The following is an 18,228-nucleotide window of genomic DNA, read 5'->3' as shown; positions in this document are numbered from 1 at the left end:
CTTCTCTTTCCTCCACCTGAAGTATTTTGGCCCTTCTCTAGAGAAGACTTATTTCTAGGTGATTTTGCATGATTTTTGGTCACCTAGAGAATTAAAGCAACATTAATTATGAGATAGAGTCCAAATAGTCTCCCACACCGAGAAAAGTCCTGCTATAGCCTACCCACTGTGTGCTGTCTCTACACTTAACTTCTCTGAGACTTTGGCTCTCACCCCTGTTAGCTCATGCTCCATTCCTTTCCTCTACTGAAAACCTATTGAAACTATTAGATGAACTTAATTCCTAATAAGGTAGATATAAACAGTACAACTTAAAATGTAATTCCATTAAAATAGTGACAATGACATGAATTCCCAATTTCAGAACTTTATTAGCAAGTTTGTCAGGGATATATTCAGGAAATGAGCACAAAGAAGGTGCCTTCTAGGCCTCCCTGGAATTATATCTTAACCAGCAGAATTCTGCCTAATCTTGACTAATGATCACCAAAACAGCAAATGAAGAAATGACTTTACTCCCTAAAATTTAATATCCTTTGTAGATGGGATGGTAGACATTTCAGGAGTTCAGTTAAAGAGGAAACATAAGGTTGAAAAAGTCAATCAGTTAATAACTTGCAGCGCCTGCAGGATGTGTAAGAACATATGAACAACCACTTATCTGTTTAGAATTTCACCATTTACAAAGAGCCTGCACACACATCACGGGAACTTCACAAGAGCCCCAGAAACGAGCCAGCAGATATTATGGGTTCAAATTCATAGATGAGGGCCCTCAGAAATCATATCACTTTCCTAAGGTAGCACAGCCCTGAAGCAGCCCAGCGGGCCTTCATGAGCCAGTTCTTCAGTGAATTAAAGTCCTGTAACTACGTCACCAGGAGGTCCATCAAATCACAAATAATCTCATCTGATTCCAATGCAGTTTGGTTCCTGGTTCTTTTTGGTCCCCTCCTAAGCGAGGGTTCTTTGTAGCCGTATATTCATTATCCATTAATTGACAATACAGTTCCACGTATGCCTTGATAGTCAATTCCTGAGCCAAACAATGTTCGCCTGGAAGTTGAATTAGGGAATGTCAAGATTCAGACTTAGCACCTGTGGTATGTAAGCCGATAGCCTTGCTTGGCCTCGGTGGAAAACTCTTGTTTATGATCTGGGTGGCCGGTGCTCTTAGGAAGAAGGCAGGTACAGATGTGTCTGTCATATTCGTAAGAGGAGCCTCTTCATGGTGATGGCAGCTAGGGGAAGCCATCGTCAGCTCTCTCGGCCTTTGGCGGGTGGCTATCAGTCACGCACCGATGCCTGCTCAGATTAAGCACCGTGCCACTCACGTCCCTTAGCCTGGTAAAACTCATAACCTGGAGGAGAACACAAATATGCCCAAAATAAAGATGGCAAAACTGAGGCCCTGGGAAGTTGTATTATCTGTGGTCATAGAGCGGTAAATGTCAAGCAATTATTAAAATCCATGCTCAGAATTATGCTGTGCTCTTTATCTCTGGACGCTTACCCCCCCCAAAAAGGATCTTAAAAATTCTGTGGGACCAGCTCTGATCTGAAATCCTGTATATCACATATCACACATAGATTTACATATGCATACATAAATTTGCCAGCTTGGAACACGAAAAGCCGGAGAACGAAGCAGTAGGTCGAGTAGCTTCGTTTTTACATCCCTTCACCGGCCTGGCAGACTGCTTTGGAGCCCGGGGAAGAGGCAGACACCGCACAGAAGCTCGGGCTGCAGTTCCAAACCAGAGAAGGGGCACTTGTGTGACGGCCAGCAGCAAGTAATAGTGATGTTAGCGGCCACGCGAGTTATTGAAGGCTCAACGGCGCCCAACGCCTATTAGTTTCTGAAAATGGGTGTGTGGAAGAGGAAGGAGGCAGAAAAGTCACCGTGAGGTTCTGGCTACTGAAGGAGGCTGTCCCAACTGCAGAGACACTGACACGTGTGCTTGGGAGGATGAGTCAGACAGCATGTGGCCGGGCCCCCTCCCTCTTATCACACAACCCACCTTGGCTAAACATAGGCGCTCTCGGCAAGCTGCCTCCCTGATGCTGCACGCCGACCGGATGGAGGTGACTCTGCAGCCACCAGGGATCCCGTGTACAGGGCCCGCTGAAGTATTTATAGCCTGTGTGTGCCACCCTTCCTTGAAAGAGGGTGAATTATTTTTCTTTTCTTTTACCCAAACACTCTGACTATAAATATACGCATGTTATGTATTCCTATGGATAAAGGTTGGGAGAAAATACAAATGAAAAACATTTGATTCATCAGGTTGGCACGATTTGAAGTCTTCTTACTTTGATTTTCTTTATTTTCAGCCTTGCGCAGAAAGTATCTGAAATGGCTTACACAATAAGATCTCGGAAGATAATAAATCTTAAAAGTCAGCATGAGGGGAAAATTGTCATAGAATGTAATAAGAGAATATGTGTGAGGGAGACACAGAGAGAGAGATAGAGAGAGATCTATAAGAACACAGGAGGATAGGAGGGCTTGCCTTAAAATTAGCCACAGTCGCAGCCCACTGAAGCCCTTAAATTTTAAGAGTTCTGGGGAATATCTCCCTCACTGCTCTTTACGGTTCCCAAAAATGCACCTCGGTGGAATGATTAACACAGTAACTGGCATATCATAACTGCCTATTGAATACACATTGAGCCAAAAAAAAAAAAAAAAAAAGAAGGAAAACCATCGGTTTGCTAGTACGTTCATTTAAATTCAATTCTCCTGAGTAAAGATATTAACCAGTACCAGTTAAGTTAATATCTTCTTAAGGATGATTTAACGGATACGCCAGGATGAGGTTGGCCCTGAGAAGGAGAGGAGACAAGCAGGATGTCCAGGACAATTTCACCTGCTCTAGTTCCAAAATCAAACTCCCTTTTCCAAAACTTCTTCCCTCCTTTTCTCCTGAGTCCCAGAGAACCATTTCTAGGCTGTTGTGATGTTGTCATGGTCTCTTCCAAAAGCACAAGGACTCCTGTCTGTCATCAGCATTATTCTCACTCTCCTTTTCAGTGCTAGTCTCTGTGCCTAGACTCTGCCCCTTGCAGTATGGCGGGAGCTTTCCACATATGACATTCTCTCTACTGTGGGCCTTAGCATTAAGAAAGTCTCTCATTACCTTATCCTGCGTATCACGGTCTGTCCCATCCACTTTAGAGGGTCTGACCTCTAAGGTCCAACGACCATGAATGGGCCTGCGGTCACTGAAACACTCCCTGTCGTGTGCCCTTTCTTCACTAGAGCCTCCAGAATCTGTTTCGCCTCCTCAGTGAAAGCATAAACTTCTCCAGGAAATTCTGTCTTTTCCTTCATTTTTTGCCGCCTTGGCCCTGAGCGATATGGTTTTAAACGACATGTTTCTCAGAAATGCTTTTTTGAAAATTGATACTATCTTAAAACAAAAAATGAGAGGTAGCTCTTTAAATATGGCACGTGATAAGTCTTTTTATAAATTAACAATGGCTTCCTAATTTTTCATTTTGAATATATAGAGTATGTTAGTATCTGGTTTAAGGTAAGTACATCCTATTGTAACACTATGATCTATTCATTGATTCACACTTGTTCTTTAGTGCATAGTTTTGTTGTTTGGTTTTTCATCTTAACATTTGGACTTTCGAGGGAGGAAAAATCTCTTTTCTTTATTTATAACAGTGTTTGATGTCCGTAAGTAAAATACAGTCTCATTTTTGCATAGAAGTTTTGCCTATAAAATATGCTTCCGATAAAATTTTTGATAGTCATTTTAAAGTTCCATATTTAATTTTTTTTCTTTATAAAGTGCTAATCCTTACAATTCTTGCTTTCCATTATTGAAGTTTGTTTCAGTCAGCAACAATCAAGACACACAGATTTTGCTAAAACACAGTCCTAACTATGGAAAAGGTAGGGCCATTCTACAGAAAGAGGTCTGTCTTCTGGCCTGCCGCTATCTAGTTAGGATGACACTCCCAAAATGAACTTATTTTAGGAGCGCACTTCCGGAATCTGTTTTAGAGAAAAATGACTCAAAAACTCTTTTGCTGCCAGCATTTAGTTTCTAAAGTACACTAAGAATTATGGCACGCTGTTCTGCCGCTGCTGGGTGGTCATGAGGCTACAAGGTTGCTTAATTGAATGCTTTGCTTTTCCTGCAGAACTCTGGCAAGCCCCTCCATAAAGCAATTAAAACTGATCTTTACTCTCTTAGCCCAGAGCTGGGACTGTCAACCAATCATCTGATTCCTGCCTGCACAGATACAGAGGCTTTTCTTTTGGCGCATATGGAAAGCAAAGAATAGTGCCACGCATTTGCCACAAACCAGTCTAAATGACTGAGGGGAAAGGAAAACCTTTCTGGAACCTTAATTTCCACCCCTTCCTCCCCTCTCAATCCGACTGAGGTCAAAAACCGTAACTAATAAATTACTGGAGGAGGGGGAAGAGCCGTCAGGAGAGAAAACATAAACTGACCACGTATCTTTCCGAAGTTCGGGCTCCTAAAAGTTTATCGGGCTGGGAGAAAAGAGAAACTTGAAAGTTAAATGAAGTTCAAATTCTTTATTTGTACTCAGGATGGATATTTTAATTGATGAAATGAGACTGCTTCTGTGACTAACAGTGAAAAGGGAATATTATCTAAAACTGACTGCAGAGGCTCCCTGGGAAACTAAACAGGAGCGGGAAAAAAACATCTGACAAGATGATTGAAAAGGGCTATTTCTGGTGCTCCTGAATTGTGCGTGTGTGTGCGTGTGTGTGCGTGTACATGCACATTAGTGCACATTTGTGTGTGTGTGTGTGTGTGTGTGTGTGTGTGTGTGTGTGTGTTAGAGCACAGCGTGCAATTTCCCTGAAAAATCATGTCGGAGAGCAGAAAATAAAAAGCCAAATTTGTTTAAACAGTACAGGCTAGACCGTAGCATAACAAAGGTTAAACGCAGCCGAGAGATGACACAGGGCCTTTCAATACTTTCATTTATCACACTCTCCCCCCCCCTTGAGATTCATAAGGAGAAAGATGATCCGAGGACATAGAACACATTTCTGCTACCAACTCAAAGAGAAGGAAACAGTGAAACAGTGCCTGATGAATGTAAAACTGAGAAATGTTAAAGCAGATCAGTGACTTTTTCTCCTAAATACTGCCAAAGACCTAGAAATGTCTCTGGGAGAGAAGAGTCAACAAATGGAGGCATTCGAACCTATTGACACTTTTCTGTTCATCTAATCCATGTGCCTAATTTAACCACCAGCCTAATTTTATCAAACTCTTGCTGCAGTCTTGCCCTGGGTACTCTTGTCTCCGAAAATAACTACCTGTTGGGCTCTTACGGGCGACCCGTTCCGAGCAGAGCCTCTCCAGAATGAAACGTTGTTTGCTCAAGGGTCAGAAAATTGGGGGAAAATAACAGTCTTTAGAAGCTCTCTTTTGTTGTTGGCTCCAAATGAAAGGAGCTTTTTAGAGTCCCCTCTGTGTTTAAAAAAAGTCTACATTATTCCAAACTAAATTATCTCCTAAACGGGCTCCGCTTCTAGAATGTGGTGATATGGGCATGTGTGAGAAGGAGCAGTATGGAGAAACAGTATCTCCGAGGGCCTTCCCGACTTGCCTCCTCTCATCAAATCCTTAAAACCGTTCCTCAAGGCAGGGGACAGTCGCCGTCCCCGCTCTGCCTATGGAGAAACCAGACCTTGAGGACCCGCTGGGGTTTCAGACGGCAGCAGGGCATTCACAGGGGGCCGTCCACCTCCTTCCATATGCTAGGTGCCCCCCGCCTGTCAGGAGCGGGGTTCCCTGTACCTGGTGGCAGCTGGGACCCGTCAGCCTTCATGCGCACCATCGCGCTCGATCCTGACCATAGTCGTGCCTGACCGACGAAGTGTCACATCCCCTTAACAGAGAAGGGGAAAAAAAAACACAGGAAAAGGATTCTGGCTAAGCATCCAACAGCTTACAGGTGACAGCATGGGGACCCAAACTTGAGCCTTCTGATTCTTCCTTGCTCGGTAATGATCCCGCCCCACTGGGCTGGCTCTCTCCCCGACCCAGCTCCTCCTGCCCCAGAGTGACCGTCACCCTCACCTCTCCTGTGTTTGCCGAGGCTGTCTAAAGAAGGGGATTCTCGTTTGCTGGGCCTTACCCAAAAAGTGCTTATTTATGTTCTAGACAATGATATATCTGCTGTCCCTGCAAGCCAACAGCCGAGCTGTGACTCAAAGGAAAATTTCCTGACATCTAATCCTAGTCCTCTTTCCATAAGGATACAGCCCCTCCTACCTTTTCCTTTGCTTCCTTATAATCATAGAGCTTTGACAGAAGCTAAAACATCTCCCTTCCTCTTCCTTCCACATGTCAGAGGTGTGCAAAAGGAATTAGTGTTGCATCTCAGCTACCTCCTCAGAGAGAAAATTGATAGGAAATTATTTTCTATTCAGCACTAAGCAAAAGGGAGTCTAAAATCGCCAACAACCACAGCCAACGGCCTCGAGCTCCCACCATGTCATCTGCCATCTGAGCAGGGTCCCTGCCTCCAAGGCGAGTACAGGAGGACGTTTTGTGGAAGCACAGGTACTCCCAGAGTAAGGAAGGGAGAGCCCGAACCTGGCCTGAGAGAGGACAGAGACCTGCAGGGGTAGGGAGTCAGAGAAGTGGGGGAAAAGGGTTAAAAAAAAAAGAAAGAAAGAAAAACGATCCATTAAGAAACTGAAGGAAATCCGACATGGGGTGGGGGAGAGCAGTGGAAATGAGACCATGGAAAGTAAGCAGAATCCAGATCCCCTCAGGACCTTGTTAAGGTTCTTCTAAGGACCAGTGAGAAAATGTGGAAAGATTTAAAACCATAGGAAAAAAAAATTAATTTACTTTTTCTCAAGGGTCTCGTGACCCAGAGGGAAGTACTTACGGGTGAACAAGGCTCACGTTGCGTAGACAACCACAGAATGTTAGTACTGGATGAAACGTCAAAGTCAATGTAATCCAGTCCCTTATGTTACAGAGAAGTCTGAGAAGGGAAGTGACTTGCTCAAGGTCATAGCTACCCCCAAGGTGCCCTGACCGCCACCCAGAACTATTTCTGCCACATGACACCACCCCTGCTCTTTTCCCTTTCATCCCGATTTCACTCTGACAGCTGCCTGCTCAAAATAGACGATTGTTAAGGTGGGGAATGTTGATACTGAGTCTGGTAGCTTTGAAGGATATAGGGTGACCTCAGGAACCACAGCCTCCACTGGCTGAGGCCTTTGGAGTAGAGGTGGTGAGTGTGACTGAAATCTTCTAAATTAGCAGTCAGGCAATTCTGACTGAATGTCAGGGTTGTCTACCCTAGAAAGAACAAAACATAAAAGTAAACTTTTTATATAACTATACCCTGTTATCATAGAGAGGCCAAGAAGCCCCAGTATATCGAACGTCTTGTAAAAAAGAATAGAATTCTGGATGGAGCTCCTTAGCGGGATGCCCGATTCCCCTTCTGATCCTCCTGAAGATAGCAGGGCTTGGGGAAGCAAGGCCCCTGAAGGCTTACCTCCAGGCACTAGTTGAATTGCAAATCGAACTTGAGAAATATCCTCCTCGACCTTCTGTTCAAACCTGAGAAGACTGAGACTTGACCCGCATAGTACATTCTGGCGGTTTTGGAATAAAATGAAAAATTCATCAAAATGAGAGAATGTTATCATTCCCCCAATCTTATGATTTGAAACCTTCTTTAATGGATAGACTACATTCAAATCAGGTTAGTGGCTAAGCATTCAGCACACACAAGCCAAAAAGGCAAAACACCTCGCTCCCTGAGTCTCTTGATAACTGATGAGCCCTTGATAGATCTGAATTAAAGGTTTGCCTGAGAAAAGGTCAGTCTACCCGGTCAAAACGTGTGTGTGTGCATTGTGGATACTGCCAGGTCCTCACATGGGTTTTCACTATAGAACTTACACAGTATTTTTATAACCATTATCACATCAAATCTTCACAGACCCTCTGTGAGGAAGGCATTGTAATCTTCACCCCGAAAGTAAAGAAACCGAGGGTGGGCACAGTTACACGGCTTACTCGTGGACGCGCAGCCAGTAAGTGTCAGAAAGGCATCAAAACTCAGTCCCCTGTCATCTTTCTCAAGTCTAGAGAAAGTCCAGGAAGCTGTTCCACCTCGGTAGGATCAACAATGTGCTGGACAGTGGACCTCATGTCAGAGTCCCCGTTTGTGTTTAGTACTCGGGTTGGCCGCCATGATGTCAGTCCCGGCTTCCCCCAAACAAAACAGATGGGGTTCATTATCAGATATAGTGTGGAGTCTGTGGACTCTAAACACCTGACCTGTGGAGTGGATGAGCATATAGAGTAAAAATATGATTTCTTAACCTCAAAAAAGACTACAAACCCAGAAATACCTTGCATTTAAATGAGACTTTACTTGAGCTGCAACTCCTCCCCTCAATACAGCAAAAAGCACGGTTTCCGATAGGCAAATTGGAAGAAAGGAAATTTGCTTTTGGTTGGTCAGTGGAGGAGAATTTGAAATGGTTTTTACAACCTGTAGTAACCCAGCTGACTGTCAGTACATAAGAAGGGTGCAAAAGTTAAGGTGGAAAGCCTTTCTGGTCTGATGCTCTGCGCCTCTAAACAAAGAAAGCTTGCTAGTTTCTCTAGACATGTGGAAACTTGTTTAACCTGCTGAGTTATGCAGGAAACCAGGTATGTGTAAATGTCAGAGTGGCCTGACAGCTCAGCCACCCAAAGCAAAGCACACTCTGCAACTTCATATTTTGAGCCTTTCTCACCTCCTCTGGACCCTCTTCCCCATCCTTTAATGCTGCCCCTTTTTCCAAGCACCCGTGTGACCTGTACAATATAGTCTTCGGCAGAGTCGTCTTGAATGGATTCTTTAAATGCATCGGAAATACATGTCTGCCAATAACTGGCACAGGTACTACTTATTTCTTGGGATACTGGCATCTAGTGGAAACCTTCCTGACCCCACCCATATGGATTTCTAATGGTGAAACTAAGGCACCATGATGGGATGAGAATGGAAGCTCAGACATTTGGCTGGTGGAGGTGCCTCCCCCAAATCTCAAATCTCTGAGAGCTCTTCCTATCTCCAATTTCAAACTGACTAACATTACAACACTTCTCGGAACTTCCTTCTAAAAGAGATTAAAAATCTACTGATTTATTATTACATAAGAAGTTTCATCTGCGTTAGCCTACATGGTTAACTCCCTCATTTGTAAGTAGATTTTCTAATGTCAACCAAATTTTAACAATAAAGCAATTCTCAGGACTTCACAGCGAGGCTTGTTGGTTCAGATGGCTCAGGCAGAATTTGTGCAGCTGACCCTTCCTTTTTAGAATTGGTTTATTTTTCTCACCACCAAATGGTGTAAGGAATATTTAAGTGTAACATGTGTATTTTCCATCCACTTAGAGATGAGGAAGTCATAGGAAGTCACTGATGTCTTCCTCAGGCTATTAAACTCCTCTTAGCTTTTCTTCCTCTCTCCCGACATACAACCCACAATGGAACCTTTACCAATTTTATACCATTGTCCTCAAAATCCTCTACCATTTTTCTTTCTCCTTTGTTTGCTCTGATGACCCCTAGACTTGGACTAATTTACGATCTGCTTTTATCTCCTCCTATGCCCAGGCTGGTGGAGTAAATCACACCAGTGTTTTGACTAAAATTTTGAGATCTCCAGAAATCCTTCTATGTGTAGTTTGCCAGTACTCCCTCCCATTATTCATAGTGTCTGTTCTAAATATTCTCTATTTTTCTCAAACCCCTACCCTATCATATTAAAAAACAGCCTTTCCTCCAACATGAGCTACACATTCTTTCAACTTCTCTGTGCATAAACTCATCTGTCTACATAGCACTTTTTTCTTCCTATCTCAAAGAAAAATGTCTCTTCTTCCACCATCAATCTTTTGATTTAGGCTTTATTCCATTTCCATTTTTTTCATCCACCCATTAAATACATATTTATCAAATATTAATTATGTGCGACTATGCTAGAAGCTTGTGGCATTGTAGTAAGCAGGTAACTCTGGATGCAGAAGGCAAGAAATAAAATCAATAAATTAATGCTATGGCCTCTCGAACTGTGAAAGACTATGTTTCTGTTGTTTTAAGCCATAAAGTTGGTTACAGCAGCCACAGAAAACTAATATAATTTTCATTTCAAAGAGTGAGTTGCTGCTGTAACAAATACCTAAAAATGTGGAAGGATTATCCAAGTAATAGCCAAAGAATTGAATAATACATAAAAGCTGGGAGAATGTTGAGAAGCATGACAGGCAAAGCCTAGATTGCCTTGAAGAAATTGTTGATAGAAGCACGCATGTTAATTGTCCACAATAGCCAAAGTGTGGAAGGAACCGAGATGCCCTTCAACAGAGGACTGGATTAAGAAGTTGTGGTCCATATATACAATGGAATATTACTCAGCTATCAAAAAGAACGATTTCTCAACATTAGCTGCAACATGGACGGCACTGGAGGAGATAATGCTAAGTGAAATAAGTCAAGCAGAGAAAGACAATTATCACATGATTTCTCTCATCTACGGAACATAAGAACTAGGAAGATCGGTCGGAGAAGAAAGGGATAAAGAAAGGGGGGTAATCAGAAGGGGGAATGAAGCATGAGAGACTATGGACTCTGAGAAACAAACTGAGAGCTCCAGAGGGGAGGGGGTGGGGGAATGAGATAGGCTGGTGATGGGTAGTAAGGAGGGCACGTATTGCATGGTGCACTGGGTGTTATACGCAAGTAATGAATCATCTAACTTTACATCGAAACCAGGGATGTACTGTATGGTGACTAACATAATATAATTTAAAAAATTAAAAAAAAAAAAGAAGCAGCAGCACACATGTTAAAGATGCTACAGGTGAGGGCTTAGAAGGAAGTGAGAAGTACAGAAAAGAAAGCTTCTGTCCTCTTGAAGAATACATATATGTCTTGAACAAAATGTTGGTAAAAACTATGAGCATTCTAAGCACGTCTTGTGAGGGTTCAGAAAGAAATGCAGAATATATTACTGGGCACTGGAGGGAAAAGGATCCTCACAAGATAGTGGCAAAAACCTTGGCTAAATTGTGTCGAATAGCTGGGTGGAAGCAGATATTCTAAGCCATGACCTTGGATAGTTAGCTGAAGAGAATTCCAAGTCAAGTGCTGAAGGGGGGGTCTGGTACTTCCTCACTGTTCATAATAAAATGTGAGAAGAAAGAGATAAATTGAGGAAGAAACTGATAAGCAGATCTTTTTTTTTTTTTTTTTTTGGTAGTTTGTTACAGCAGTCACAGGAAACTAATACAGCCCTTAGTGAAGAAAGGGATATCTCGTATTATCTAGAAATGCCAATTCGTGGATCTCTAGCATAGAATCAGATCAGTTTAGGCTGCCTGCTAGTTGATGCTCATATTCGATACCTGATCACTAGCTCAGGATGTCTGATGAAAATGTGTCATTTGAATTTACATCACTTGAAGATTCAGGACATGCTCCTATCAGCCCTCGGTTTATTTATTTATTTTTTAAGAGTATCCACCAATGGTAAGTAAAATTAAATCCACTTTGTTTTAGAGCTCGAGTTCCCGAACTGGCCTATCAACAACTTGTGGGGTGTCTACTTGTTAGTAGATCTTTACTTACATTGTTTGTTTATTTTGTATTAAGACACAGATTCTCAGGGCCTATTCAGAACTGCTGAATTGATTTTCTGGGGTTGGTGATTAGATATGTATGTTTTCATAAGGCGCTGTAGGTTAGTATCATAATCACCCACTTTAGGGAACCGTTGAAATTACAGACCAAAGTTGGATTTGCCTACCTTTTCTTAAGTGTCTGCTGCGTGTCAGATAAATAGTAGGTGAGTTTTATAAACTATTTGCATTTAATCTTATAATAAATTGATTCTTAATCTCTGCTTGGAGCTTCTTAATCTCTGGCAAATTGGGATTCAAAGGAGCTACACAATTTATCTAAGCCGGTAATTAGGGGATCTGGTATTTGACCACAGATCTATCTGGTTCTAAAACCTGTGCTCTTGGTACAGAAAAATCAGCCTAGGGCAGTACAATGACAACTATGTGTTCACATTTCCGTACACATCCTTTCTAGGTGAATCATGTTGGGTAAGTCATCTAACTTCTCCAGCTTCGGTTTGGTCTACTTAGAGAAGAGGGTAATAATATGGATCCTAAGCAGTTGTTAGAGATATCTGCATGATCGTACTTGATTAAGTACTATTGATAAAGGGTGAATGCATGGAAATATGGTTTTACTATGGTTTTTGCTCTTATCTATTTCTTTTTGACAGACTAAGCAAAGTGTAGCTATATTGTCTGGCAGAAGTGCCTGCTCCCACAAAATGCTACATCTGCTGCCAGCTTCTTTTATTCTTGAGAACTTAAGGCTTCCTGTATGGCTATTTCTGGAGTCAGACCAGACCAGAGTTTGAGTCCCAACTCTGCCATTTACTAACAGTATAATCATGAACTAGCTTCACCATGATTTCAATTATTCATCCATAAAAAAAAGGAGAAGAGATGTTGTTGGTTTAAACTGAAATAATACAGCATGCCTAGAATATTTATGATCATTGTAATTTAATTATGACTTTACTAACAGTAGGTGTGTTAGAAGGATGGCAAATACTTTTTGTGAGGTTCCACTCGGCACCCTCCTATGACGAGTAACAGGCAGGGGATGGAAGGATGTCAGCAGCGAGGCGGTGCACATTGCAGGGTGTGGAAAAAAACCCAAGACCAATTACAACCCACCTGAATACCAACTCCCACTTTAACCTTATCCTCCTCTCTATGCCAGGAGGATTATTTCAACTGTGGTTACTCTGTAGCACGGAGAGCCTCAGCAAGTAACCCCTAAATAGATAGAGAAGATGAAGAGTTTAATTATATATCTCCATATATATATCCATAAATATACTCACATGCAGAGTGGGAGAAAGAATATTTCCTTTGGCACTTGGCAGGAGGCCAGTTGGAAGGGCAATCAGAAACTACTTGGTAACGTTAAATAAGTCAGAGTGTTCTCTTGTGGTATGTGGTCTAAGTAGGATAGCACTAGCTACCATTTGGTGAATTCCTATGCCAGGAACTGTGCTAGACATTTTATGTGCGTTCTCACTAGACTGTGAAGCTCTGTTGAATAAGAACGTTTACCTAATTTTAAAGATGAAGAAACTGAGACATAGAGAGAATAAGTATGGTATCAATGGATAAAAATCTGAGAAATATTGGGGGTGAGATTCAAAATAGTGCCTAACCACCTGCAAAGCCTATGCGCTGTCCACTACAGTGAGATGCCTCCACAAGAGCTCCTCATGTCTTGCATTGCTAGTCCTTTTCTAGCAACTGCTGTTACTGGCTATTCTTACTCTGCTTATTTATTTTGCTTATACCCCTCCCTAAGAAAAACACATGACAAAATCATCACTGATATATGTAGCAGATGTTGGATGGATGGATGGATGGATGGATGGATGGATGGATGGATGGATGAATGGATGAACAGATATATAGACAGATAGACACACAGGCAGATTAACAGAGCATGTGAGTATATGTGTATATACATGCAATTGCATACTGTGAGTTTTAAAACCATCTTGTTAGTTTTAAAATGAGTCCTGCTTGTGTCCTGGCTCAGGTGTGCAGAGCAGCTGGTTCACAATAACCTCCCGACCACCAGTGTCATCATGTGCTTTGTGGATGAAGTATGGTCCACTCTCCTGAGGTCTGTTCATAGTGTCCTTAATCGCTCTCCTCCGCACCTCATCAAGGAGATTCTGCTGGTGGATGACTTCAGCACCAAAGGTAAGAAAACCACTTCTGGAAAATTACAGTTTGATATGAGGCAATAGCAATTTGGGTGGATGGCAAAAATATCAAATTAGTGTTTCATGTGGTGCCTTAGAAGCATAAGGCCAAGCATCTTCAGGATATAGAAAGTGAGTTCTATCTTCAGTTAGCTGTCTCAGACTTCCCTTCAGCTCTGCCTTCTCTGCCACATAGAGATGATTTTCTAACTATAGCTCCTTGGAGCACCGTGAAGCTCCAGAGACCAGAAGATGTTCAACCACTTTATGAAATCTAATAAGCAAGCACCCCACAATTAATAGGATGTCTTTCCCACTGATAATAACAAGTCAGAGTTAGACTCTATGGAAAACAAAGAAATGGAAGGCCAATGGTTTCTTCCTCAAGAGCAAAGCTCGTTATGTGTTAAGTGTTGAGAAGACAAATTGCCAATAGAACCAAAGAGATAAGGTTTCAACAGAGCCTTTAACAAAGGCAGAATCCACCGCGGTCTGGAAGAAGTGAAGAATCTCCCTTTTGGGGCTATTACATAATTTGTGTAAGTAAGTGGTCCATTACCACCTGAAGTCCCATAGCCACTACATTACAAATTCCCAAAATACAACGCACTTCAGGAAATTTCAGAAAATAGCAAAGAGAGGACAACCCTAATAGAACAACTTAGCTCTGTTCATGACCACAACAGCATGAGCCAGTTTCATCAGCCTCAGAGCTCCTACCGCAATCACCCTGAGGTCCATTAGCAGTGAGATGCCTAAGAAAAACTGGTTGAAAACTTTGAGAAGGGGCCTTGACAGCATTAACAGAAATAGTATCCAGTCACCAGGCAAATAATAGTCTTTTTATGGATGGCAGATCCAGGGACCTGAAGAATCCTCTGGAGAGACCTGGAGCTTATAATGTTTTCAGCGTCCTCTTTAAGGGAAAAAAAAAAAACTCAAAATCAGTAGGAAAGTGAGCAGCAGAAGTACTTCTGGAAGCCTTTCCTACCTGAAATACCTGTCAATAGCTTAATTACACACAGAAGTGACTGCAAGTCATGTAAATGTATCCCATAAAACCCCAACAACATTCCTTTAGATGGGCTCTTCTTTGACCACCCAACAAGACAAAAGAGGTATGACTCAGAGGGTGTCATAGTAGGGAAGTGACAGTGCCTTAACCAATTGCAGTTGTAATATCTTTCTTTCACAAGTTTTTCAATTTCAGTACAATGTTTAGCCTCTCGTCTGGGTCTTGGAAGGGGCCTTTGTAAGCCAGGAAGTTTGTACAGAGACCCAAGTTTCATTTATTTCAAGGTGAATTTGCCCCTGTCCTCCTCTGTGAGTTGAGCCCTCCCCTGTGTCGCTTGGCAACACTGAAAAGAAGGATTTGGAATTTGAGAAACAGGTAGCTTGGAGTATTGAACACAGACAAAAATTCATCCAAGAAAATGACATCAGAAAATAAAATCATGGCCCAAGGAGTAAAATTCAGTGACTACAGTAAATATCATAGTTTCTAGAATTTGATCTTGAGAAGCCACTGCTAGTATTATCCAGATCTAGTTACTTAAAGTGTTTCCTTGTCTGTTCTTACTGTGATACAGACTACCTAAAAGGTAATTTGGATAAATACATGTCTCAGTTTCCAAAAGTTCGGATTCTTCGCCTTAAAGAGAGACATGGTTTAATACGAGCCAGGCTGGCAGGAGCACAGAATGCAACAGGTAAGAAGCTGCTAATTTTTTGTGTTAGTTATATTTTTGTTTCAGTTTATTTGTTTTCAAATGGATAGCAAATTTGAAATAATATTGCAGTGAACACCCACATAGCCATCAATCATCATGCCACCAATTTTTAACTTGCTGTACCATGTGCTTCATCACACACATACACAGACATGTGTTTATATATACACACACTTTTGTCCTCAACTTTTGAATTTACAGACATCATGACACTACAACTCTGTGTACCTTAGTAGGCATCTCTGCAAAATACAAATGTTCTCTTAGACAAGCACACTTTCCTATCTAAATATCATCTGGTTTATGCTCTTTCAGACCTCGTCGTTGCTCCTGAAATGTTTTTTATAGCTGCTTCTCTCTTTTGAAATGTGAGATCTTATTAAGTTCCATGCACTGCATTTGGTTGTTTAGTCTCCTTAGTTCCTTAGCCTAGAGTAGATAACATACTACTTACCGTTAACTTTGTTTTTTTAAAGAGTCCAGGCCATTTGTTTTGTACATGTGGCCATTCTGAAATTTTCTCATTGTTTCCTCACGTTACACTCAGGATAAATGTTTTTGGAGTAACTAGTGCAGAATATTCCACTCTGTAGGTGGTAGGAATTATGTATTGTTTAATGGCTTCAAATCAAGAGACACATGATGTCAGGTTGTCCCACTGTGGGTGATAGTAATTTTGAGCATTTGGTTAAAATGTTGGCAGACGGATTTTTCTTTTGCGGGTACTAAGTAATTTGTGATGTGATACTTTGATCCATATGAATAGTTTTCCTTACATTTTACTCAATGGTTTTGCACCCATTGATGATCATTGCTTGAATCAATTATTACACTGAGGGCTGTCCATCTCTCTGTCCTTCCTTCCCTCTTCTTTTTATCCTCCCTTCCTCTCTCTCCCTCCCTCTCTCTTCCTCTTCCCCTCCTATGCCCCCACCAATACGAATTTATGCTTTAAAAAATTCAATGTGTATATTATTAACTTCCTTCCTTCCTTCTGTTCTTTCTTCCTTCCTCCTTCCTTCTGCTCTTTCTTTCTTTCTTCCTTCCTTCCTTTCTTTTAATTGTACTCAGATTGTCCCAAATTCGACCACTTGGAGCCCTTTCAAGCCTATGCCTTTTTGACCTGATCCCATCAGTATTTGAGGGCTTAGAATTGTTTACTTCTCTCTTCCCTGACCTATGGGTATGTCTGTGCTTCTGACAGCTCTCTCTGTCTTCCCAAAGAGCAACATGCCTTCTTTTCTTCACCTCTTTTTAGTGTGTGGGTGTTAGTGAGTGAATGGGAGGAGCCAAATCTTTTCTGCCCACAAGTACTTTCAAAATAACATCAAACATACTGTTTATTTTCACATCCTTCTGTGGAAGGACCCATTCCCCATAATAATTGCTGAACTTACATACCAGGTTCCATTCTAAATACATTCTACAGTAATTGATTTAATCCTCGTAATAACTCTAGGAGCTAGGCACAATAATGTTCCTCATTTTACAGGTGAAGATATGGAAGCACAGTGAGGTTATGACTTGCCCAAGTTCTCCCAGCTAGCAAGTGCTACAGCAGGATTGGAACCCAGAAAACTTGGCTTCAAATCTGCACTCTTATCTGCTACATTTTCTTGCCTCTAGACATCTAGCTAGCACCCTCCCCTGTAACCCATGACACTACAGATCTCCACCAGCTTGAATTTAAGCATGTTCTTTTTTTTTTTTAAGATTTTATTTATTTATTTGAGAAAGAGAGAGAGCATGAGCTGGGGGCGAGGCAGATGGAGAGGGAGTTCCCTACTGAGCGGGGAGCCCAATGTGGGGCTTGATCCCAGGACCCTGGGTTCATAACCTGAACCAAAGGTAGACACTTAACCAACTGAGCCACACAGGCGCCCCACATTTAAGCATGTTCTAATGGTAAATTATCTGCTTACCTAAGTTACACTTCCTTGTAACTAAACCCCAAATTTTGAACTTTTCTTATCCCATTGGTTTGCTAACAGATTTCTTTGGCGTGTAATGGAAATTTAAAATTAACTACAAACACATCACACCAAAATTGACATTGCAGTGATAACTAAAATTCTTAATGATAGACCCCATTTGGAACATTAAGTAAAAATCCATGTTTGTTTTCTTTTGGGAAGTAATTACACACAAATGATACAAAAAATAGGATAGTGAGGAAATGGTCCAAGTAGGCAAGTGTGGGGCTAAGATCTGGATGGAGAACATTCCCAGGCAAATGGAACAAGAAGTTGCAAGGTCCTGCTGCAGAAATATGTTCTGTGTATTAAAGTTAAAGAAAGAAGTTTAGTACGGCTTATTGTTGCTGACCATAGAGAGAGTGATTGGAGATTCATGTGGGGGTCATGGCAAAAGCAGGCTTTTGTAAAGCTTTATGAGTCATTCAAGGAGTGTAGGCATTATTCTTAGTATCATATGAAACAAAGGTAGTACATTAAAGAGGAGGATAAAATTGTTTAACTTAATTTAAAGTTCAATTTGGCCATCTTGTAGAGAATGGGTTTTAGGTAGAGGAGAGAGGAAGGAGGGGGGCCAATTACGAGGTTATCATTGCGGCGCCTGGGTGGCTCAATCAGTTGAGCGTCCGACTCCTGGATTCGGCTCAGGTTGTGATCTCTTGGATCGTGG

General features: G+C 41.7%; 1 protein-coding gene across 1 annotated transcript in view; it reads left to right on the top strand.

The window, feature by feature from the left end:
- The window catches only part of GALNT5 (polypeptide N-acetylgalactosaminyltransferase 5), a 44,085-nt gene that overhangs the window by 1,832 nt on the left and 24,025 nt on the right, over nt 1-18,228 (top strand). Inside the window, exons 2-3 of the mRNA XM_008687483.2 lie at nt 13,687-13,853; nt 15,445-15,564. Of these exons, the coding sequence (XP_008685705.1) occupies nt 13,687-13,853; nt 15,445-15,564 (287 nt within the window). The remainder of the gene's footprint in view (nt 1-13,686; nt 13,854-15,444; nt 15,565-18,228) is intronic.

This window comes from Ursus maritimus, unplaced genomic scaffold (assembly GCF_017311325.1).
Source record: "Ursus maritimus isolate PB19 unplaced genomic scaffold, ASM1731132v1 scaffold_1, whole genome shotgun sequence".
Classification (NCBI taxonomy): domain Eukaryota; kingdom Metazoa; phylum Chordata; class Mammalia; order Carnivora; family Ursidae; genus Ursus; species Ursus maritimus.
Note: the sequence above shows the minus strand (reverse complement) of the source record. Positions and strands in the feature narration are given on the sequence as shown.